General features: G+C 42.7%; 1 protein-coding gene across 2 annotated transcripts; it reads right to left on the bottom strand.

Annotated features, from left to right (window-relative positions):
• Window positions 1-330: 330 nt before the first annotated feature.
• Window positions 331-24,473, bottom strand: PLEK (pleckstrin). Of its 2 annotated transcripts, none has more exons than XM_090031544.1 (9): window positions 24,389-24,473; window positions 18,286-18,441; window positions 15,588-15,766; window positions 13,806-13,897; window positions 8,508-8,692; window positions 5,884-5,988; window positions 2,956-3,039; window positions 2,358-2,427; window positions 331-1,170 (listed from the first exon to the last, which is right to left on the bottom strand). In XM_090031544.1, the coding sequence occupies exons 1-9, from the start codon at window positions 24,434-24,436 to the stop codon at window positions 1,031-1,033; spliced, it is 1,059 nt and encodes a 352-aa protein (XP_089887670.1). In that variant the 5' UTR covers window positions 24,437-24,473; the 3' UTR covers window positions 331-1,030. The 2 variants fall into 2 exon arrangements, with proteins under 2 accessions (XP_089887670.1, XP_089887671.1); XM_090031545.1 differs by lacking the exon at window positions 24,389-24,473 and adding an exon at window positions 20,171-20,205.
• Between the last annotated feature and the right edge of the window lie 1,725 nt (window positions 24,474-26,198).

Genomic DNA, 26,198 nt, shown 5'->3' with positions numbered 1-26,198 from the left:
TTTTAAAAAAAAAACATAACTAAACCAAAGAGCTAAACATTGTACCTGGATTCGACAAAGAAAAGATATCTACTGAATGGCTCAAGGATCTATTAAAAATCCAGCCTGAGTCAGTAGTCATAAGCAATATTGTTGCAAGGAGGAAGTTAACTTTGCTAAAGTAGGTCTTTTCTACGCCCTGACTGTAAGAGATTTGCTTATGTGGGCAAATGTGACAGGAAAAACCATTGGCTGGTAAACAAAGAAAGTGAAATTCTTCTTTCTTTCACTTATTTGAAGGCATTGAAATGCAGAGGAGTTACAAAGGCAGGATGACATTAGAATGTCTGAGTCATTTTTATTTACATCAATGGTAAGATCCTGACCCATCATTACATTAATGATAAAACTTATTCTCTTCAATGGAAACAGAAGACTGAGCTAGGTGTTTGCAGAATAGCCCAATAATAAAAAAGCAACGCAAGTTAGTGAAGCATATTCTATGCTATAAATTAGTAAAATCTTCCCAATACACGTGCTGAGAATTTATTAGTTTTAACATCCACTATAGAAATTAAACAGCCTGCTTTACTCCAGGCCTTAGGAAACCTGTCTGGATTAAAAGAAATGCAAAAATCTAGAACTCTTGATTCAGAGGCATACCTTTTATTCGACCAACTGAGAAACTGCAACAAAATTACCTTTTTCTGCAAGCTATCAGGCTCATGGAAAATTAAAAATGGTAAAGAGTTTCCATATGTAGGAAATAAACTTCAATTTTGCACAAAGGAAGCTGAAGCTAGAAATCTGTCCCATGAAAGCATGCAGAAAAAGATCAATTTTTTGCAATTTCTCAGTTGATCTAATAAAAAGTATCATTTCTGAACCAAGAGTTCTAGATTTTTGCATTTCTTTTTGTCTCAGACCAACACAGCTACCAAATACATCCCTGAAACATGGAAGACGTCCAGATTAAATCACTTTCTCTGGTTTACATCTCAAAATCCCTTGGAAGGTTGAGAGTGGAAGGCATTTTGCAGGTGGCAAATATTTACTTCCCGGTCCTAGCAACCAGCTGAACTGCTTTGATCCACTCTGTGCGCTCTGTAGAGGTGGCTGCTTGCAAGAAATAGTGCACATCATTTGCTGTGATGATTTCAAAAAGGTTGCTGTCAGCTTCATGCTTCTTGGCTAAAGGGAAGAGAGCAGCAAATTATGAAAGTCTCTGGTCAGAGTTCTTGCCTTGAAAAACCCTATGGGAATTTCCTTCCTTTCTACCACAATTATTGCCTTGTGCCTTTACAAACTCAGGCTCCCCAGCTACAAACTCAAGTCCACAAATGTGGGCCACCCTAAGCTAGATCTATGGCAAGGGCAGGGTCTTTGCAAATTCAGAGAGATCTACATGCAGGCGGTTGCATCCAGCAGGATAAGGCTACCTGCAAAAAAAAAAAAACATCCCAGACCATGAGGACTCCAGGTTTCCAAACCTCCTGCCAGCACATCTCCCCTGGAAGCCAAGCAGCTAAAAGCCATCCTTGTACTTCATGCTATGAGGGAGCACGGGAATCGAAAGGAATGTATTGTGTAGATCAGGGCTGTCCAACTTCTCTTGGGAGCCAGGAGTCCCCAGCCACACCCCTCTTTTTGTTGCACTTGTGTGCAGGCAGTCCCCCCCTAGCCCCACATCCTTCATCCCATATCCTCCATCCCCTCCCCCTCACAATACACACACTGCTACACCATGTATACAGGGAGCCAGCACCTCAGATCTCACTGCACTGCACATCGCAGATCTCTCATATGGGCTATGCTGTCTCACCCCCTAAGGCTGGAGCAGGAAGCAAAACCTGAGGGAGGGGAAGCCTAAACACTGCAGCAGCCAGAGTGATAGGGTGAGCAGCAGCCAGGCAGGAGCCTGGGGGCCATATATTGATCCCTTATGGCTTATGAGTCAACAGTTGGACAGTCCTGGCATAAGGGATGAAGTTGTTCTTAGGAGGATTACCCATGACTATTTCCTCCAACCTATTTTCCCTGGTTTCTGGGGAGAACATGAAGTGCAGAACAACTGCTCTCTAGTCTAACCCCTCCTACTGCAATAGTCAGGGACCACACTAAACTCAACTTACACAGCCCTGCAGGTTACTCCCACATAGAAGTCAAGGTTGATCTTGCCCTTGGGAGATGACAAGACATATATTTATCTGTATCTCTTTAGTGGGGTCTCCTTCACTATGGAAGAAGCTGGATAGCTGTAAAGCACTATCATCAGTAAAGCTTGCTTGCTTTGGAACCACGACACTGCATGACTCCATCCAGACAGGTGTATATGCATGTATGCTGAAAGCATTGCACTGTTTGCATGCGCTCCTTACCATCTGGAATGTCTTCAACTGCACTCACCACACAACCCCTCAAGTGAATTGCTCCTAGTGGATCTTCTCCCTGACAGATTTTGGGAGTGGGGGGGGAAGAAGCCATTGTTACTACAGATTGAAAACCAAACATTTTTATTTCTATAACTGGCCAGATAGATGGGACTATTGCTCTGCGTTGGAAGCAGCAATCTATAATGAGTAAGTATGGCACAAATCTATGAAAAATGGCAGTGGGGATCCCCAACCCACACATGGTGGGACATGGGGAAATCTGTATGTAATCCAAGGAGCACCTCTGGAATACAGGCCCTGCTAACTGGGAATTCGCCTCCTCAGTTCAGCTTCATAGAAGACTGTAGAGACTTGTACAAACTGGATGGGCAGGATTGTCTGATCTCTTCGACCAGAAGCCAATGTATCAGCTATACTCAGACAAACAGGACCGCAAAAGGTGTGAAAGAGGGTATATCTGTTGAAAGCCCTACTCTGCAGAATAGCAACAGACATACTGGGCCAGGTTCTTGATCTCTAACTGAAGAGGATTTCTACAGAAAGCTCTTAAAGGATGCTAGTAAAAATAGAAAAACAGTCTTACCCCAGCTGGATCATAGTAGTGCAGGTATGCAGGGTCCTCTCTTAAAACAAACTTTCTCACTTTCCAGTTTTTCCTCCGATGCCCCTAAAGAAATGTTTTTAAGGGTAACTTAATATTCTTCGTTTAAAAGAAAATGTATACATGCAATGGAAAATGTGAAAACAGAAGCAAAGGTAATATTTTGGCTTTAAACTACTCATAAAAGCAGGGACTTGAAACTTATTCTTCTACCTCCCTTGAAAATTCCTGATCATCTTTCTCTTTCTTACCCAATGAATATTTAAAGAAGAACAGGTACGATGGGAGAGCATGAGAGGGACTCTCCTGGGAATCCGTGAACCTTGCAGCACAACAGTTAGGGCATACACTTGGTTTGAGAGCTTAACTAAATTCTCTCCTCCGAATTAGTCAGAGTGGAGATTTACAAACAGGTCTTTTATCCCATTAGTAAATATTATGATCCAAGGCTATTGGCTATAATGGAGTAAGACACTGTCTCTATGAAAAAGGAGAAAACCTAGCTCAGGCTCCTAAGTCCAGGAGAGGGTTCACTGCTACAAATTCCCAGTCCCATAGTTAGGTATTAGCTTCCACTTAGAACTAATTGGTGGTTTTACTAGCCACAACTTTAATCTTGAATTAACAGACTTTCTAGACAGAAGTAGCAACACCTCAGCAATTATAGCTTTTCCCTGTCCACCATGATTTACAGTGAATGATAAAGCAGGCTAATAGTGGTAAAAGGCTGCCAGCATCATTTCCTCTAGGTATTTCCAAATATTTTGGTTTCTCAATTAACTACTGCTTATTTCAAGAAAGTTCTGACTCACTAGACCTGAGTGAACAGTGGTGTGTATGAGGAAATGAACACTCACAGAAATGAAGGGATAAATCACAAGTCTATAAAAGTTTCAGTTATGATCAATAATGAGACAGTTCAGAAAAAGCTGCTTTTCTCTCTGTTGCTCTGAAGAATGAACTAGAAAGTTTTCACAGAGAAAAAAGAGGCACCTCAACATCCAACATCTATATCTAACAGTGTACTTCTGGTTTTCTATAGCATGCATTGCGCACTGGAAAGAACTATGTGGGCAGTCCCATGCCCCAATGAATAGAGTTCATTGCAACAGCAGGGCCTCAGTATTGCTATGAATAACTTTTGAAATAGAAAATCAGCACTTCATGTCACTTGCATCCATGGTGGGATGGGCTAGATCAATGTGGGGGCTACCTTTTTGTCAGATGTGCCACATATTACCCTCCCCCAGTCCAATCTAGGGTTGCCAACTCTGACTGAAGCTATTCTGGGAGATTCCCCCCCGCAACCAAAAAGTCGTTTTTGGTGGGGGGAGAAATGTCATAATGTCATTAATTGTTCTGCTCAACCCATTCACATCAATCTCTTGGACTGCTTCCAATAGTCACCGGGAGATCGATGCTGATTCCAGTAGACTCCCAGCCAGTCTGGGAGGGTTGGCAACCTACACGAAACCCTTGCCCTTGCCCAATGTTCTGCTCTGCTCCCTGTCGTGTGCTCTCTGCCTTATCTGATGCTCAGCTTTATGCTACCCGCCCTGTCTACCATTGTGCTGCCTGCCCTCTACCCCTTCCCCCCAGCCTGATCTGCTGCATGCCACACAAAGAGGTTTCCCAAACTATTTGTGGTACCCATAGTCCAGGTTGGCCATCCCTGGGCTGCATAATATAACAGGTCTTTTCCATATCTGGTTACAACGGTCCAATGATTTCTGTTATTACAAAGTCACTCCTAGAAGCAGAGGTGACTTACTCTACACTAGCAACTCCACTAAATTCCACTCCTTGGACTGAAAATTGCATTATATCACAGCATGAGGCTTCCTTTGAGATACTCCTGAGTGTTCATGCATGCATGGAATATGCCGTATTACTCCAAGACTTAAATTTTATCTGACCTAAAAATTTTGGTTTAAATTGGTTAGTGGGGAGGAAGAACATCAATACTTCATCTCCTTTAAATCAGATCTGATGTCTTTTCCATTTTTCTGCTTCATATTGTTACTGAAGAATTTTGATTTTGCCTGACAGCTCTGTTCATATCCAGCTGCTGTGGCATTCCTAAGGGTCTCAGAAAGAAAGGGTTTTATAGCAGCATAAGCAAGTTGTGCATCCTACTGCCTTTTGTAGGAGTTATCTGTTATTAGTTTCTCAGACAAGTCTGTTTTCACAAATTTCAGTCTCTACTAAAGGAACAAAATAAACCAAACCAAACCAAAATCCTCTGTCGTCTCTGAATGTTAGGGGAGAAGTCACTTTCTGCTCTGGCTTCTCTTCACAGCTTACTTCCCTCTCTCTGCTTTCCTTTCTGGGAGATTTTCAAAGCAGAATACCCTGCCACTGAAGGTCCTTAACAGAGCTAGCTGCCCCTTAAGGGGACAGACTACCCTGTTACAAGTGAGTTTCAGTATTGCTTAAATCTAATTAGAAAGGATAAAACATGGGGGTTTTGTCCTTGATGTATAGATGAGTGGTTATGACACTGAGCAAGTGGCTTGTCTGGTAACATACAAAAAATCATGATAGAACTGGGAATTTATTCCAGTTTAGGAGGCAATATAGTTGAATGGATAAGGCCACTGTACTGGAGTCTTGAGACCTGGGGTCCATTTCCAGCTGGCCTAGCAACCAGATGCAGCTCTTTATTTTGTAGTTTGCCTTGTCTATTTAATTCAAAACTTCTTGGTGCAGGAAGTATCCATCATTATCTCTATGTGCAAACCATGAGGCCTTTATCTTGAGTAGGGCTACCACCAGGCATTACTATAGTACAACTGAGTATAACAGAGATCAGTTTAATTCTGACTTCTCAAGAAACTCCAGGATAACATTTATTCTCATATTTCAGTAGTTATTCCTGTAATAAAACAGCAGTGCAAGTGAAATACCAACCTGCTTTAGTAAACATCCCTGTTTAACCACTATGCCCCTGAACTCTTCCTTCAGGACCACATCCTCGTCACTGGAATTCCCTTCACAGAAGAACCCGCTGTCTGGCTGTACAAACACAATGAAAAAGAAAATATTCAGAAACAACACTGCTGGCACCTGGTTCTATACTTAAAGGAATTCAGTTTGTGCTTGGGATTTAGTTCTTTGTTACCTATGATAAAAGTCTTGGGACCAAATTAGCCAGTCCACTCAAAAGATCTCCCCAAAAAGCCAAGAAACTCTGCATTTCTACTAGCTGTTCTCATGGAATCATGCCACTGAAGGATGGGAGTTCATGAAAAGCCCATGTCTCAGGAGACATAGAGCATACTGGAGTATTGGTATGGTCTCAGCATTTCCACACTGTTCCTGTTGACCCCCTTCAATATCAAAAGGGGAATACATGGAAGCTAAGTAGAACACAGCCAATAGCTATAGGCTCGAGGAGGAAGGATGTCAGCCAGAGCCACCATTCAATGCTTTGTCTGCCCAGCCAGGCCTGTCATTTCAACAGCACATACCACAAGCTTCCACATAGCTGAACAGGGCAGGAAATGCTGTTTCTTATGCTTGGCCTCTTCTTGCCCCATAGAAGTGATCCATGGTTCCTAAATTGGTTAATATTCTACACTTTCTCTGGGGTTTTTAAGTGAGAATGGAATTGAGATTTCTCAAGGCTCCTTGTGCATTTCTAGACTCCTTCTGCAAGAATCCCACAATCAGATTGGTATGATGCAATTTATTGAAACACTGCAGAGTTCAAAATATGCAAATGCAGCTATATGGTTTATGGAAAATGATTATGCTTTCTGTAAGGCTGAGTTCACTAGGGACAGGCCATGACACTTTCTTCATGCTTTCTTGATGCAATTATGGCATGCATTAGAACTAGTACAGAGCTGGAACAGAACAGAGCACCGTGCTCTAGGAAGAAGGAATATGCTTGCTAATGTTGCTAAAGGCAAGGCACAACTTCTCTGCTTTAATTTCACCAGAAGTACAATCTCCCTCCCTTTTTATGAATATAAATAAAGGGGCCAAATCTACACTGCTTACTCATACAAAAAATCATATTGAAGTCCAGCTGTCCTCAATAGATATATTCAGTGTAATTAGAAATTATTTTCAAAATTTAATTATTTAATTGAATAAATGCCAGTCCATAAGTGTAACATCTTTAAACAGTATTTTAACTCTGTGAGTGATATTTTCATGTTCTTTATGTAACTGCAGTCTTGAAGCATAATCATGAATTCCTCCTATAAAACTCTGGTTACTTATCTGACTAATTGTGCATAGTCTGAACTATATCAGGCAGGAACAAAACAAAGTGTTAAAGAAAGCAGCTTTCCTTTGTCTGGGAATGGTTTGGGGTGACCTACTCCACTTGAGTGCTACATTACATCTCAGCCTTCCCTGACCAAAAAACAAAAAAAAAATATAGGTTTCTAACACTGCTTTCCAACAAAAACTGCAGAGCAAGCCTAGCGACCTTCAGTGAACTGCTCAGCTCACTGTTTGGTTGATGACTCGTGACGTCCAGTATCAGTAGTACTGCTAGTTCCCTGATGTAGTAGTTTGAAAGAATTCAGCTTGACCTTCAGATCACAGGGCAAGCTTACAGAGTTGGGTCCTTTTTAAAACTTTAACCTATGCTAGTCCCTTTTGAAAGTCACTTAGGCCCCTAAAATATGTTAAAGCAGTGGCATGATTGAGACCGGAGGAATGTTTTGCTCCATTCCAGATGTGCATGGCAAGATGCACAGTGGTTGGAATGGGGCAAAATATTCCTACTGCATCACTGTGGAGCTGCCCCCAGGCAGATCCTGTGGATCAAACAGTTCTGTCCCAGATCCAGAGATGTCCCCTGCTGGTTCCAGAACCATGGCTGTCCAGTGCTGGTTGTTGTACCAGGCCTCAAAAGCCCCAGGTCCAATTGGAGACCCCAGATTGTCTGGGACCAGTTGAAGACCTGGGGCATGTCTAACTATCAGCTGATTGCCAGCCCAGCCCCAGTTCAGCTGCGCATACAGTTTTAAAATCCAGGGGCTCCAGAATCAATATGCCTCTCCCCCATCCCAGGGTCCCTATGCCCCACAATGTATAAAACCTAAATCCTGATAACATGGAATTTTAAAGAGCCTTGCTCTGTAGTTCTTGTGGTTTTCCCAACAAAGGAATCTTGCAACCCTCTTCCCCAGCAGGCCATTTTTTGGCAGTGGGACCAAGGCTCCAGTTCTGATGCCAGTCCCCATGCCAGCATCAGCATAAGAGTACTACATATTCAATTTATGGTGCCATGCATATAAGCCACAAAGGTGTTTCACATATTGTGGTTGGTTTGCCACTTTATGGTGTTATATATCACCTGAACATGTAGCACCATTGTTATTTATGGTGTGATAAACACATTCATCATGCCATAATTGTATTGTGTTCCAGGAGCCTTGGAGAGACACTGAATGTGGAATTCCATGTCTATACAATCCCTATTCTAGGACTTGAGAAACCTTCTGTGAGACCAGAAAGCAGGAAGTCAAAGTTCAAGCACTTCAGAAGACAGAAGTACAGCACACAACACTTACAAAGTAATAATAGGCATCAGGAAGATCCAGAAAGGGAGTGTCTGATAATCCTTCAGCTGCAGTTTTGGAAATGTCCCCAGCAGGGTGCAGGTAGCCTTCATTTAACAGGGAAGAGGCCAGCATGAGACCCTCTTTGCGATTTCGGATCGAGTTGCTTGATACCAGCCAGTCAATCACAGATGTGCCTAGTAACAAGGTAACAAACAGAGGTGTGTATTAATGAAGTAATTAGCCAAGATAATAACCAGTAGAAAGCCCTATTAAATATACAGAGACATGAATTTCTCAAAGGACATTTTAAATGACAAATAGGGTAGGCTAATCTGGATAGGCAGCCAGGTTCTTCTCTTAGTAAGTGGTGACTTTGCTGACTCACTGGAGGAAAGAGTAGTTCATTAACTGCACTGAAATAGCTGAAAGGTAGCAGTTTTCAGAGGACTCAAGGTTAGACATTAATGCCTTCAGTGGACACCTCTATACATTCATTAATGTGCCTTAGGTACCAAGACAGGAATACCCAATTACCTGTGAGGGCACATTTCTCACAAGAAAACCACTTTCTCTCCAATCTCTCAGTCCTGATCCTCAAAGGAAACTTACAAAACACTTCCCAGAGACAAGCCTATGAACTCCACTTCATCAGCCTCCTGGACACTAAAAATCATGGACTAAATATAGACATTGGATTTATGACACATTATAACTTGCCTGACATCTGAGTCCCTAGGTATCTCTCCACTATTCATCCCCCTTCTCTCTCCCCCGCCCCCCGCCCCCCCCCAGCCTGTCTCTCACCCATTGACTCCTCAATCTACATTTTCACTGACTACCTGTATTGCATGCATACCAGACCAGCCTCTGGCTTCTTTACTTTTCATTCCATCCAGGAAGAGCACACACCAACTGCTGAAACTTCCTTAGCCTGACGAAGGGTTTTTGAACCCAAAAGCTTACTTAATAATTGTTTTCCAACTATTTAAGTTGGTCTAATAAAAGATATTAGATTCACGCAAAGAACCTTGTCTGCCTATGCCCTTAGACCAACACGGCTACAACCTACACCCCTGTAATATGGAAGATATCAAATTCAGCCTTTCGAAATGGCAACTGTACAACATGAAAAAGAAAGAAGCCAAACTTAACAGCGAAACACAACTTCATTCCCCGAGGACTAAACATCTACAATCCTCTGACTACTACACACAATTCCAAATATGCTTCACAGCTATGCAGAAGAACTTCAGAGAAAATTAGAAATCATCTAACATAAAGAGACCAACTCAGGAAAGAAATCATCGTATACTACAACAACTTAAAGGACAGAAATCCAATCATCTTCCCTAAAAATATACAATGGATACAAAGAGACTACGAAAAACTGTCTACAACATTCATTCTACATAAAAAGAAGAAATGGAACAAATTACTCCAAGAACAAGTTCCCCAGCCACAAAACAACCATCAGAGGAACAACACCAACAGCTTACAACCTTCCAACCTCAGACTTAATAAAACTGCAAGCAGCAACCAACCCACAAATATTATCAATCTCTCCCCACACAAACGCTTACCAAAACTGAAAAATCTGCCCTTTCTAAAGGCCTAAATTTCTGTCCAGAAAAATACCCTAATAAAATACTTCAATGTGGAGAACTAGAAGAATTCTTCCAATGCCTCCGCCTCGAGGAATATTTCCACAGCCAAACTGAGCCCACTCCCAACCACAACTCATCCTCTGACAACATTCAGGAAAAGATCAATGCCAAAAAAACCCCCAAAACATCAGATTGGACACCTCACAGTGGACGAAACCCTAAACTCGACCGCTACATTGACTCCTTCAGGGAAAGAACAAACAATGAAATAATCAGCAACACATGCCACCATAATAACCTCTCCTACCAGAGAAAAAGGCCATAGAATCTCTAAGATCTAACCACCAAATAGTAATAAAACCAGCAGATAAAAGAGGAGCCATAGTCATCCTAAACCATGAAGACTACATAAAGGAAGCCAACAAACAGCTCTCTGACACCACCCACTACAAAGAACTACAAGAAGATCCTACTCCCCTTCTCACCAAGAAACTCAACAATACCATCAAATCATTTCCAGCAAGACTACAAGAAAAACTGCAGACCTTGATCCCCCCACTACCTAACCCAGGGACTTTTTACACGCTCTCTAAAATCCATAAACAAGGGAACCCTGGCAGATCTATCGTATCCAACCATGGGACCGTAACTGAGGAAATATCAGGTTTCATTGAATCAATCCTAAAACCGCTCGTCACCCACAGAGCAAGTTTTGTATAAGACACTACAGACTTTTTATGGAAACTTAAAAACATAAACCACCTTCCCAGCAACACCCTCCTAGCCACCATGGATGTTACTAGCTTATATACCAACATCCCACATCAGGACGGCATCCAAGCTTGCCTTACATACCTACAGGAACAAGATTACAACTCCGAATACAGACCCAAAGATATTACTGACCTTATACACTTCATCCTCACACACAACAATTTCACTTTTAATAACACTTCCTCCAGATGATGGGAACACCTATGGGCACCAAAATGGCCCCACAGTATGCCAACCTTTTTATGAGCCACCTGGAAGAAGACTTCCTCAAGAACTGCACCATCAAACCTTTGTTATACTTAAAATATATCGATGACATTTTCATCATTTGGACTGAAAACCTGCAATCTCTGGTTGAGTTCCATCAGAAATTCAACAATCACCAGCTATCTCTAGAATACTCCAGCACCAACATCTCCTTTTTAGACACGATGATCAGTATCCAGAATGGTGAAATACAGACCACAATATACAAGAAACCCACAGACCAACATACATATCTGCACAGAACCAGCAATCACCCTAACCACACCAAAAAAGCAAAGCCCTCAGATACCCCCGAATTTGCACTGAAGAGAACACCCAGGATTACCACCTCACCAATCTTAAAAAGGCTTTCACCCAACAAGGACACTCCTCCAGAGAGATAGATTGCGCATTTGAAAGAGCCACCCAGATACCACGTGAAGAACTGCTGCAGTACAGAAGAAAACCCCCCACAAATCGCACACTGCTGGTTGTGACATATCACCCCTCCCTCGAACCTGTACGGAAAATCCTCAGACAATTGCAACCCATACTAGACCCTACTCTTAAAAAGATCTTCCCAGAACCACCCATCCTAGCCTTCAAACAAGCACCGAACCTCGCTAACCTCATCACCAGAAGCAAACTTCCTCAAGCCCAGAACACACCAAATGGATCCAGACCATGCCATGACAAGAAATGCAAAACTTGCCAATACATCTCCACCACTCCCACAATTAGTACACCCCGCAACAGAGCCATCAGCATTCCTGGATCTTACAGCTGCACCTCCAGAAATGTAATATATCTCATCCAATGCACCAAATGCCCTGATGGAAAATACATAGGAGAGACCAAACAACAACTACGCACCAGAATGAATGTACACCATAAATCTATCCAAGACAGGAATACCCAATTACCTGTGAGGGCACATTTCTCACTAGAAAACCACTTTCTCTCCAATCTCTCAGTCCTGATCCTCAAAGGAAACTTACAAAACACTTCCCAGAGACAAGCCTATGAACTCCACTTCATCAGCCTCCTGGACACTAAAAATCATGGACTAAATATAGACATTGGATTTATGACACATTATAACCTGCCTGACATCTGAGTCCCTAGGTATCTCTCCACTATTCATCCCCCTTCTCTTTCCCAACCCCCCCCCCCCGGCCTGTCTCTCACCCATTGACTCCTCAATCTACATTTTCACTGACTACCTGTATTGCATGCATACCAGACCAGCCTCTGGCTTCTTTACTTTTTATTCCATCCAGGAAGAGCACATACCAACTGCTGAAACTTCCTTAGCCTGACGAAGGGTTTTTGAACCCAAAAGCTTACTTAATAATTGCTTGCCAACTATTTAAGTTGGTTTAATACAAGATATCAGATTCACCCAAAGAACCTTGTCTGCCATGTCCTTAGACCAACACAGCTACAACCTACACTCTTAGATACTGCACATTTTGTTTAGTATTGCTTAATAAACACTAACTAAATGCACAGTAACTAGAGTTATTGTACAGTGCCATTGTACAGTTATTTTATGGCACTATGCATTAGCCTAATAATATTGTGCAGTAGGCTATTAGCATGGTTTTTAACAGCCACACTACTCCACAGTTTTATTAGGCTAATGTGCAGTAAGTGTCTTGTGTAGACACTCGCAGTAGCTCTAAGAACAGCCAAATGTGAGAAAAGAGAGACTTTGAGGTTTCTTACTAATTCATTTTTGACCCTTCCATCACCAAACTGAAACTGAATAGGAACACAGCCGGCTCACAGAAACCCTGAAGCAATACTTCAAAAACATTTAAGTTAACATTAAAATTTCCATGACAATCCAGCAGTTTTTCAAAACTCATTAAATCTGTTCCCCTGTTTCATATCATATTAGAATAGGGCACAGTGGGCGTGTCTACAGGTTCATTAATGCACTGTAGTTATTGTGCATTAAGTTTAGTACTTGGTTAACTAACTAACTAGTGCATAGCTATGTAGGGACGCTTACTGCACAGTAGAGCTGTGTGAAATTTTGCCAGCTGTTTCGTTTTGACACTGTTTTGACTCGTTTTGGACTCAAAACAATGAAATTGAAATGAAACAGAGGGCTTTAAAACAGCCTCAAAACTAAACGAGGCCAGTCGAAACATTTTGGATGTTTCAAAACATTTTGAGTTTCAAAGCAGCAAAATGTTGAAACAGCATCGAAAGTTCGAAACTGTTTTGACAAAACAAAATGGAACAGTGCTTTCGAAATGAAACTAAACTCAAAACGAAATGCTGTTCCATTGAAACATCAAAACACAAGTCAAAGTGAAATGGTCCTGTTTTGCACAGCCCTACTATGCAGTTGTGTATTAGCATGTTTTTTGCCTGGCACGTTACTGCACAGTATTGTTAGGCTACTGTGCAGTTAGCACCTCATGTAGATGTGCCCAGTCTCTTCTATCGTGACTTACCCTCTACCTGGCCCAGGGCAGATGTTTCTGAATGGTCTTCAGGAGTTGTCACAGTAACATGCTCTCTACTGATTGAGAAAGCTTGTGCCAGCTTTTCTTTTCAAACTTTTATGTGGGGCACCTTGGCCCTACAAAGCCTCAAAGTTGCTTTGTTGTACATTAGTACTGTCATGATCTGAGCCCTGCTGTACATATTCTTACACAGAGCACTTTACCTGCAAAACAGTGATTGAACACTTTTTTGTCCTTTTCCAGCTTCAATTCTTTTACTCCTTTTTCTGGATCCTTCATTGAAAGATACAGAGCACTGTGCACAAAAAGAGGCAAAGGGCTTGTTAGGAGATGGACAGCTCTACCCATCTGGCACAATAATACAATGATAGAATCATAAAAAGTGAGGATTGGAAGGTACCTCAGGAAGTCATCTAGTCTAGCCCCCTGTTCAAAGCAGGACCATCCCCAACTAGATCATCCCAGCCAAGGCTTGTCTAGCTGGGTCTTAAAAACCTCAAAAACTTTGTTCTACAGTTCCCCATACTTTTGTTTCAGCCATCTTAAAGGAATGTCATCACCAGTGTGAAGAACCTGAAGGCCACCAACTAACACTGTAAATGGTCCTCTCAATGCAACTGCAGGACTTAGTTGAAGAGCAGATAAGTCATGTGACTACATGGAGCCAGCTCCATCGGAAGGTCTCACCAGGTCCTAGTCTGATTCTTTTACTACGTCTAGACACTGGACCGTGGGGAAAGTACACAAGGCCCACTGGTTCTGCTTTGGCAAGGGAACAAGGCGCATCTGTAGCATGAAGGGAGAGATACCAAATTATAAGAACTTTAGCAGAACTCTTACCTGCCAGTTCCTTACTCTATTTATTTCCTCTTACAACTTCTCCCTGTGCTATTTGAGAACTGGTAGACCGAGACCTTTATGCTCACTTCTTTTCAAAGTGATCATGCTTTAGGAGGTGCCACAGTAGTCTCAGCATTTCATGCCCTGAATTTCCTTCCTCTACAGTGACTTATTGCTTAATCGGTACAGTTCCACTTGCACTGTTTGAAAACCCAGTACAACTGGCAAACAAAACTGAATTCTCTGGGCCAAGTTCTGAGTCATTAATCAATCCATTGTCAGGTAGACCTCATTAATTATTCTATGTTTCTTTTTCCCAGCCCACTGCCAACTTGTTGGCAATACCTACCTATCAACTCCCTTTTTTTGAGACAAAAACTTGAGCTCCTTTAATATCAAGAAGAGTTTACCACTGACTTAGAGGCCAGGATTTCACTCTTAAATTGAAATCTGTTTGGGTTAGGAATTCTCATTCGTTGTGTCTGGTAGAGTGGGTCTCTGGCCTTGTTCAGGCTGCTAGGTGTTATATGATGTCAGTGATAGTAATAAAGCTGTTTACAAAAGTACTGTTTTAATAGTGTGGGGGGGAGGAACTTACGCCTATAAAGGACACCGGCATTTGACCATGTTAAATACTTAGGCTTTGCTAAACTGACACTTACAGCAGCATGGCAGACATGTCTGCATTCCTCTTCTAGTCTGAATAGTGACTTGAACATTCATGAAATTCAATTTTACTTTATTTGAAGGATCCAAACTGGAGCTGCTTGCAAGACATGCAGTTGCCTGGAAATGCATTAGCAGTGCTTTGTATGTCCAATTTATTTATATTTCAGTGGCTGCAGTACTGATGTTTATTTACTATTATTATAAAGAAATGCCCAATTCATATTTAAGTCATGTTATAGATTAAAAAAAAAATAAAAACCAATTTTGAAAGGATATACAATCACTGTTACTGATGCATTTTGCTGCACAAATTAAATGTAGTCCTCAGAGTTGCAGAAGGGGAACACTGGCCTGCCAGCAAGAGAATGAATCCCTTCTACAAGCTGGAGAATTCAGTCTGATGTTATAATATCTGGTACAACTCTCTATTTTCTATAGGTGAAAAGAGACTGTGAAAGAGAGACATTAACACAAACCTCAGATTGATGGTTTCAGGCAGTTTTATGGACCTTCTGGTGGACTTTCTGGCAAACTTTTGGCCTCCCTCAATGCACTGAATAGCCTTCTTTATGTCACGCACCCAGGCATCTCTCTCCTCAAGGTAGGCAGCTTGGAAAAAGTGTTCTTGTTTGGCTGTGGCGAGCTTGAAGACAAACTATAAAAACAACAGTGACTTGTAAAGGTGTCATTGCTAAGTGACATAAAGAGGAAAGCCTTGGAAGTGCAATTAAAGCATCTTACGCAGGTTCTGAAAGTGTGAATTAGCCATGCTCTGGACTCACACCAAAGGCTGGCCCAGCTGTAAATGGATGCATACTCCTTCAGGCTAGGGAGTCAAAGAAGGCTGGTTGTGATGGTAGCTACATCACCCCTTTCTGTGCTGTTACATACAGAATCTGGGTGCCTTAACTGTACTAGCCCAGTGGGAGGGACTAAAGATAGCATCCCACAACCCCCCTTAAACCAGTGGAACACGTCTTGAAATTTGTGTGATCAGAACAAACACACTTTCTTGCAGCACTTTTCTGTCTCTCTTAATTCCCACCATACTTTTATAAACACCCACAGAATTATCTGTAGCATCAAGTGAGGGGCATAGGCAGATGTTTCTTATCTGTGCAAGTGAATGTAGTCCAGCAAAGTTGTCAGCTGCTACACATTAAGCCGATTCAATCAGAAAAGAGAAGTGTAGTTGTGTTAGCGCTGAGCCAGTTGCAATTAGGCAAAGAATGAAACCATGTAAAGTAAACTCAGGGCTGTTCCAAAGTTTGGAATACAGGTGCAAAGCTTTTGCATTTTGAGAGATAAATGTATTTCAGTCCAGATAATGAACGCTTTATTGGTTCATAGTGGTAAGCAGCTACTTAGACAATTTCAGTGGGCCTTATCTTAAGAGTAAGGAATTTACAATATGGCCATTTCCTATTTATTGAGCATTTTAATAGGTCAGATCTTAAGACAGAATTCCCTTCAAGAGCTTGTCTACAAGGCTGCAGCAGAATCATGCTGGCTTAGATGTCGAGACCTGGTGCAAAGCCTGCTATACTCAGTGGCATTTCTTCCATCTACTTTAATGGGCTTTAGATTTGACTTTACATGTCACATGACATTTAGTATGTGATGCCCCATATCCTGAAGCCCTTTTCCCCCTGTTGTCCCTAAGGGAAGGCCTCAGTGACTGGGATGGAACTTTGCCTGTGAAAGAACTGAGACAAAAACTGAAGTAAAGAACCTCAGGAGATGGACCAGCAGAGTATTAGGATGTGCAATTCTTGAGCTATTCATGCAGTCAGGAATCATGTTTTCTCTATATAGTAAGCACATCACATGGATTTCATCTGCCATATGAATTTCATTGGCCTTCACCAAGAGCCTAATCTAAAGCTTACTGTAGGCAGTGGAAAGTTTCCCATTGACTTCTGTAGCCTTTGACCAGGTCCTGAATGAACCCCTCCTTCTTCAGGCTGGCATGTCCCTGCACACTTTGAAACCAGATGAGAACCCTCACTCTTTCTGAGCTGCCTAATTCATTAGCTCCTCCTGCATGTTTGGTAAAGCAGAAGAACACTGAAATGTGTTACATGTTGTCACATGGTTGATTAACTGCTAAGTATAGACCCTTCTCATTTCCAAAGAAAATGCCTGCAACACTCCTGCAGTTCTGTTTGAGTGACAGCCATAGCCTGAACTTGATTTGATCCCAGTTTCAAGTTTTATCATGGGATTATTTAATCATCTGCCTGAGTTTCAGCTGAATGCCTCACAAGGAAAATGTTTCTATGACTGCACTGCAGCATCTGCACAAGCTACCCTTGTGAGTCAGAACTCACTCTTGCAATTCTTCCTGGTAGAGAAAGGGGAGCCAAGCCAATAGAGACTTGTTAGTGGCTAATGCAAGAACAGAGAGATTGCAAACAGCAGAACTAAATATTAAAATGCCAACTACATTATGATGATACATTATTCTCTCCCGTCTCATTTTTATTAATTTATTTAGATTTTTTACATTTCTCCCATCCTGCAGCCTAGTCATTAACTAATTCATTGTCAGGCTTTACTCTCTCTAATGTTTGAAAAACCAGTGGTCCAGCTATGGCTAATAACAAATACTACCTGTCACTCATCCACATTACATGAATGTGAAGCAGATAGGTGCAGGATATACAGAAAGGTGAAAAATTATGTCAAGGCTTCTCATCAGTAGCCAAATCAGACTTTGGTCTCCTTTCTACTTAAGGCAGCTGCTGAGGAATCTATTTCCCTTTAGCAATGATAAATTTATCATACCCCTGCTTTTGAAAAAAGCACCACTGAATATTTTGTGACCACATTTATTAAAAGAGATGACATCTCCAGCAGCAAAGTGGTCCTAACGAATTATGGCTTAACACAACCTCAGTATAGATTCAGATGCATGAAAACCACAAAGGTAAAAATACCAGCATCACATCTTGAAACATTATGTGTTTTCCTTGAAAGTCTGCCATCCAAATACTGAGCAGGCTCAATTCTGTTTACCTATTATGTGGCATCATTGTCATCAGCATCAACAACAAAAATCACAGCTAAATACTACATGACCAATGGCCTTTTAACATTGTTATGCCCAAAGGCATATTATTAAGTACTTTGTCAACCATTTCCTGGCATTCAACAGCTGTAAAAAATACTTACCATCCTTTTACCAAAATCCTGACATGGGCAAGTAAGAGAACTTCCTTTTAAAGGGATCATTCCTTTGGGACTGTTGTCAATCTTCTTCTTATAAAATTCAATTCCATCTTCTAGGAGTACTACCCACATTGGCTTCCAGGTATTAAACATGCTACCCTGCATTAGACCAAATAAATCAATGATGCATTTCATTCATTAAAGATTTGACCTTCCATCATTCATTAAAGATTTGACCTTCCAGAAGTAGGCGCTTATAGAAGACCGCAAAAACATTTTTTTTCTCTTTCTACAACCATTTCCATGTACTTGTTATCCCACTAATTTGTTTCTTCAAAATTGCATCATGTATATTTCTCTGTCAGTTAGTCTTTCTTAAGATGCTGTATGTGGCAATACTTTGACATTTTGAATATTATTTGAAATTGAGCATCTAAATTGATCATTTACCACCACATTTAGGTGGTAGATCCAAACAATAGAGATACCGAAGCCAGTGAGAGTTAAGCGTGTTCAGCACATCACAAACCCTATGGAGATAGACTTTCAGTGATTCTGTAAATCCACAGTTCCCAATACTGCTGATGGGAGGCACAGCCATTCAACATTTCTGAAAAATCCAGTTCCTGTATATTGATTTTGGTGCTAGCATTAAGTCATACAAGGTTGAAAATGTAGCCACTATCATTTTCATTGAAATAGATATAAAGCATTCATAAAAAACATATTGCTTAATTTTTGCATTATGTTGCCATTTTCTTTTACTTAAAAGTCCCATGAAAAAGACATTACACCCAAACACATTAAGAATGATAGAGGGCTAGAAGGGTCAAGTAGTTGCCCAACCTGAAAAGGTGTATTTGCCTTTTAAATTTAGCTTACAATGCTCTTCTTCCAATTACTAAGGTACAAGCACTAGATGTGGTTTGATAATTGACATTTGGGAATACATTCTGTACACACTGAAATCCATGACACACCTGTCATTGACTTCAGAGGTGCAGGATTAGGTGGTATCTAGCAATTATAGTAGACCCTAAAATTTCTTTGTCACATTGGCAGGATGGGTTGTGCAGCATGATCTACTTGCCAAATTTTCAAAATTGGCTGCTAAGTGCAGATGCCTGAGTCTCTGTGAAGCATAAAAGGTTGATTTTCAGGGCCTGTGGATTCTTTTAAGAAGCCAAAGACAAACACCCAAAAACTAAGTGCACTAAATCAGAGGCCACTCTGGAAAATGTTAGCTTTAGCCTCCTTGATGATGAGCATGTAACTTACTGCATGTAGTATGGCCATGGAGGCACTGACAGACGTGACGAACCCTTAGCTTATGAGGGTTCAGATGAAAGTGCTCCAAAGCAGCATGCATTTATCAACTTGTCAGTCCCAGTACATGATCAGGGCTGGGTTGATGCAGCCCAGCCCCACCCCGGTGCTATCTGCAGGATGTGGGAGAGAAGGAAGGGGAGTGAGCTACAGGCTGGTGCTTTCCCAGTCTGAACGGGGGTGGAGGGGTAGATTGAAGCACCCCCACCTCATAACCGCCCCTCCCCCCCAGCCCTCTGCTCCTCCAGCTCAAGCTGGGCAAACCCCAGCCCTGAGCTCACTCCCTTTCCTTCTCCCCCCTCCCATCCTGCAGACAGCATAGGAAGTGGGGGCGGGGGGCTAGGGGAGAGAGACTACAAGCACGCAACCTCTCTCTGTTCAATCAGTTCATAAGTGGAGCTTGATCCTACCCTCCCCACCTCAACCAAACATCAAACGTCTGTTGGGTTGAGGGGGCCACTCTAACTCATGTCACTTTCTGTAAAGTGCCATGAGTGAGAGCGGGACCCTGAGACACAGCTCTATTCACTGCCACAGACAGACGCCAATACAGAGATCTCACCTGTATCAGGCAGTCCCTGGGTGCAGGCTCTTACCTTCTTTCTGCTGCCAAATGAACAGACTGAGTCCCAGCTGCTCTCACAAAGTGGTTTGTTTCAATTCATTATGCCTGACAGCTGCATGCTGTGCTGCCACATTTAAATGCCATGTGTCAGTGACAGCTGATTGGTCAGGAAATTCTTTCGGATTCTTTTTTAAACGAAGCATTCAGAGGTCATATCTTCTCCATCCCATTTTGCTCTTCCCCATAAAAAATTTTTTTTTGTGAATCAAACCTGAAGTTCTAGAGTGGGGGAAGAACTAGTTATGGAACTTCTTGTACCTACTGACAACAGGGCTTGCTTTTTCATGTGGTCATTTGAAGTGGTATGTTCCTGAAACTGGAAACCATTATTCAAAAATGTAAATTCCCATGTAAATGGCTAGCTATAATACAAGATATAAAGCATTCATAAAATTGAAAAGAGCTACCCCAAAAATAAACAAAGCACATACCACATCCTGGCTCGACTTAGAAATAATGAAGAATAGTTTACAAGCTTATCTGCTGGCTAAAATTTAAGGGGGGGAGTCAAGTTAGGGTACAGAGCCTAATTTTTGTGGCCTTTTTTGACCTTTTGTGGCCTTTGTTCACTGTTATATCTTGGATCAATACAGCACCATTTCCTGCTCTTTTGCATATACCTAAAGAGCCATAACACTCCTGAGGGCCACAGATAGCTATGCTTTACCCACATAAAATATTTGCAGAACAAGCTGTTTAGCATGAAGAAGAATGGCAGGCTCTAGTCTATCATCAGAAAAACCAGAGAAGTCCAAAAACTCCATGCCTAGGACTACCTAGCTGAAAAAAGCAGGCAGGATTTGGCTCAACATCGCTTGATACCTGAAGGAGACTCTTTCAGTTAGCCCAAGAACATAGCTAAAATGGATGTTCCCCAAATATCTTTGCAGGACAGCTAACAGCATAGGCAGAGGGAGAAAGAGGTATTTTTGGTGGGGACTGAGTGCACGCACGCATGTGTGCACATACTACCCACCCCCCGCACAGCAGGGGAAGGGCCAAGACAGATCAAGGACCCTACAGTGAGGGAAGAAGTGGGGCAGAGGGCAGGGTCAGGGGCTGGTGTGAATAGGCCCCTGGGGCTAGGGTGGGTAGTGGCAGGGTTGGAGCCTGGGCAGCTCATCCAGGAGCTCAGGGGAGCTCCCACCACTGCATATACCTCTGGGGAGGCCCAGGGGGCATGTGCCCCCCCCCCAATCTGGCACAGGGCAGAGTTGAGCTGTCGGTATGTGCTGGGCTCTGGGCTCCACTGCCACTGCCTCTGGAGCTCCGCAATGCCGTGTACATCCCACAGCTGAGTGGGCAGGGGACATGTCACAGTCCAGCGGTGGCAGGCACATGGTGTTGCACAGCTCTGGAGGCTGCAGCACCAGGGCACAGAGCCCGATGCAGAGAAGCAGCTTGCCTCCGCCACATGCATAGATCAGGGGGGCACATGCCCCTGGGCCTCCCCCAAGGTGCACACAGTGGTGGGACCCCTGCCGCATGCTCAGACAAGCCTCCCAGGCTCCGAGTATCCAATGACCCAGCCCAGCTTGGGTCCCATTCACCCCAGCCCCTGTCCCTGCCTTTGCCCCATTCCCTCCTGCACTGTGGTGGCCTCAATCTGCCCCCCTCCACAAACCCCTTTCACTTCACAGAGTAGACTGATACTCGCCTGCCAGTGCTGGGCAGTGATCCACATGTGGGGCTGCGATCCTGACTGCATGAGCGCCCCTTCCCATTCCTGCTGCAGCCGCCTGAAGCCTGCAGCCAAGCTGCCCTGAAGCCCTACATTTGCGAGGGCTAAGTCTTGTTCTGCTACTTTTGTCTAACAGCTTTAAGAACTCTTCACTTAGCAGCCTCCTATAACTTCCCTACAATTGAACTTCTCCTTTCTTTTACATTGGTACTACTGCATGACTAGAAAATGAAGAATTTCCCTGTGTTTACATGGCCGAGTGTACAGAAGACCTTCAGTGGGCATTAATAATCATCAAAGTCAACCAAACCAGCCTCAGATAACAAACATGTTCATAGCCTCTAAAAAGCAGAGAGGAGAAGGGTAGTAGAGGATGGTCTGCATGCTTTGTATTCAGTTTTGACTATGAAACATGCTTGTTTGCCTTTGAAGAGGCAGATGTTTATTTTCATTCTGTACTGAAAAGCCTCAAAGTAAAAATATCTTTGGTGAGTGTCAGAGTTTAGATAGCTAATTTGTGCTTCTTGCCTCACAGTTTATGAGGACTAAGCCTAAGACTCCATCAACTTAAGATCTTCAGTTGTGGATTCTTGGTAGTCCCTTTGTCGTGTCATTGATACCTAAATAGGACACAGGTAAGTCCTATTTATTTACTTCAGGAGCTGTCTCTGGCTTCAGTCTCTGTCTCTGAAACAACACTGTCACCCAGTACCATAGTAAGGGTCATTTATTAAGGAAATGGAGCATTCTCAGGGGCTGCTCCAGCATGCAACCCATTTCCCAGCATATCAAACTTTCATACATGTCTGCAGAAGATGTAAAGGTTACAAAGCAACAATGTGCCAAGGAGTGCTATCAGAAGTTACATTTTTCATGTGATGATGTCCCCCAAAAGCACTCTACAGCTGCAACGTAAAAAATATACACAGCTACAGTGTGCTTTTAAAATAGCTAATTGTGTGAAAATGTAACCCTCATCTCATGTAGTATCAGATGGGCACTCTAAGGCAGAGCACCACAGGGAAGCTGTGTATAGACTCCTGCAAGGGTTATTTTTGGCTGATTCCAGCCACATTTCATGTAGTTTTGCAGGCTGGGCTGGTGCTTGTACAAGTGAGCACCAGCACTGCCCAGCTCCTGGGGCTGTCACAGGGAGAAGACAAAAAACCTCCGTCTCCTCCCTTTGCAATGGTGGAGAGTGGGGTGAGGGGGAAGAGAGCTCCCCTACCATGTGTGCCCCCCCAGCTACCCCTGCTGGGGTCTTGGAGAGAGCTGAGCCAAGTGGCAGAGGCTGCTTCACCTGAAGCTAGGGCGGGGGGGAGGGAAATGGAGACCCCTTGCCTCACATGCCCAGCCTAGCTCCCCTTCTGAGGTCTTGGGGGGAGCTGGGCTGGGGCCACAAGGCAGGGTGGCTCTGCCCCCTCCCCTCCATCCCAGCTCCAGGCATGGAAGCCTCTGCCACCGTCAAGACTCACATGGGAGGGTGGGAACGGAGCCCTCCCTCACCATGCAGGCACAGCCAGCTCCCCCAAGACCCCAGCAACAGTAGTTGAGGGGGCTTATGCAGTGAAAGGGCTCTGTCCATCACCCCCAGCTGCAATTGGTGGCAGTGGCAGGGTTGGGGAGAGGGGTGGTCTGGCAGCGTCCTGGGCTAGGGTCCAAGCTCCCCCCAACCCAACAGGCAAACACCTGGTGGGTTCAATGGTGTTCTAACTCATGGCGCTTTGTTTAAAGCACCACGGAGTGCCTCCTTGACAGTCTGCCTGCATCTGTGTACATGCCCAAAGTGGCTGCCCAACTAGAAATATCTAAACAGAGAAATTATCCAAAATGATTTAAGGGAATACACACAGGCAGTGATGCAGCCCTGTTGACATGGCATTCAGAAATACCACAGCTTTCTTTCACTAACTTTTCAGAGCAACTAGACTCCCTTGCACACACATATGGGTCCTATAGTCAAAAACCCCTGCTTAAACTACAGGAAAGCAACAGCTATTATTTCCACTCAAGAGCTGTGGGAGGGCTGCACCTCACACTCCATAGGTTGAGATAGGATCAGATTCACACTCTAATCCTCATAAAGCTTCCCAAATAAACCTTTTATTCAGGTTCAATAGGGTACTCTGTGCCAATTTCAGGAAATGTTCTTTGATCTTTCTCCCTTTCTCTTCCCTTCTGCCCTCTCCCTCCCACCCCCCTTGCAAAAAAAGAGGCAAAAACCTTTTTACTGTAGAGTGCTCTGGAATAAATACAAAATATGTTTGCATTCTTTTTACAGTGGTCCAAGAAGCTTTCATTGCTACCAAGTGTATATACATTTTAAAAATAAACAGAACTAAATTCACCTTAATGCTTTGCTCAGGTTTTTCTTTCTATTTTTCTTACAAAAAATGCAGAAAATCTTTTTATAAAAGATGTTAAATTCCCAGCCGGTCCAGCTCATGCAGCTGTAACCCAGTTTGCTTGCTTACCTTCTTAACCAAGTATCCTTCCCTTATTCGCCTTGGTTCTCGCTCCATATCCAGGGTAAAACTTCTCTGGGTCCTGATCACACTGGTAGCTACAACCAGTCTGAGACAAAAGGCTCTGTGGGTTGTCGTTTCTACACCCGTATCACTTTCACAAGTTCCGCTGCTTGTCAATCATATGAAAACAAGCCTATTTCCTCTTCTGGGGCAAGAGATGGGGAAATTCAGAACTAGGCATGCATCTGTATGTGTCCCTTGCAACAGCACAGACACCAGGTCTCTGAAATGCCCAACTGCAGTAAAATAATACCAGTAGTGAGATGGGAAGAAAATTCCTATAAAATAAATGCAGCATTCAAACTCCACAGATCTGGAGAAATAAGTAACCATTTCCAACTTGCTAAGGTGTGATCTCTGAGCCTTGTTTGTTGGTTTAGTAACATGTCATACCCCAGCTTAGAGTAAGCCAAAAGCATCATAAGATGAATGATACTCCATTTTTATCTCTGCTAGTGAACATTTTGCTGGGTTTTATGAAGACTAGCTTACAGTAAGCTTGAGTCTGGTTGTTTGTGTCTGGATACTTGGCAGTACAGATGACCTCATTTGGTTTAATGATAAAGTGCCCCCTGCTGATTTCAAAAGCAACCTGATTCTTAAAAGGAGAGCTTTTGTTGCTGGAGGAAAGTTGATTATCTGAGCAACACAATAAGAAAAGAGCACGTTTCCTGAAGATTTCTGAGTAGCTTTTACAAGTGACATAGCTCAGATGACTACACTTGAAATAATTTAGAAGAAAATAATTTTCCTTTGCTACAACACTTTACATACAGTCACTCCTGCTATTCCTTGCAAGAGCACGTACACCACTCAAAGTCAGTCACTCCCACTTTTTCTTCTGCTGTTTGCATGGGTCTTTCATGCAGCAACTCTAGAAAAGTATCACACTTGGAAACAGAGATGTGAGCAAAACCCAGGAGGTGATAATATTTGAACCATAAGGCGGTTGGCTTTTGGGGTTTTGTTTCCTTTAATCTGACTAAATGTCAAATTTACAACAACATGCCTTTCATTGTGTGTACAATTAAATGGCTACACAGCCCTCACAGCAACTCCTGCTGAAGTCAGGGGCTGCCACCCTTCTACCACAATGTATTGTAACCACTGAATTGGCATAAATGTAGCTCTTGATGCCAGCTCAACAATGCTGCTCTTTGTGTGTACCTGAATGGGGATGTACCTTGAAGATTTTTTGCATGGAGAGGAAATGTAATTTAATCATTAAAACTCTGGCTTGGGTTTATTCCCAAGTTTGCAGGACACTAACCTCCATTTTGGGTGTTAGAAAGACACTTCCCTTCTTTGTGTTTTCATTTTCCATCCCAGCATTTGCCCATTTACAATGAAACCGCTAAGTATCAGGGTTATTCAATAATAAGTTAATAACGATGCATCAGTGATGGTCAATGAGCATCTATGTTATCTGCTGCCCTCTCCTGCAGTAAGCAATACAGGCCTTACACTTGCACAAGTCCTCTCACAAAACTGATTTTCATCCGTGCAAAAACATAGGCACTCAGTTTGCATCTGGGTTTCCTGAACACTTCACAAAAGTCTGATTATATTTGTAACATAAGACTGTTGTTCCAAAGTCAGGCTCCGTCCTCCAAATTGTTTCTATTCTACAAAAATCTATATAACAATTTGTGAGTGGCCAATCTTTGTTAAAGTGCAGCAAACACTTCCTAATTGTCCTACTGCACTAACTTAACAATAGCATAGTATCTTTTAAATATGCACCTATACTGATAAT

This window comes from Crocodylus siamensis, chromosome 1, assembly GCF_052110815.1.
Source record: "Crocodylus siamensis isolate JL-2025a chromosome 1, ASM5211081v1, whole genome shotgun sequence".
In the NCBI taxonomy this organism is placed as follows: Eukaryota; Metazoa; Chordata; order Crocodylia; family Crocodylidae; genus Crocodylus; species Crocodylus siamensis.
This window is presented reverse-complemented; position numbering and strand designations above follow the sequence as displayed.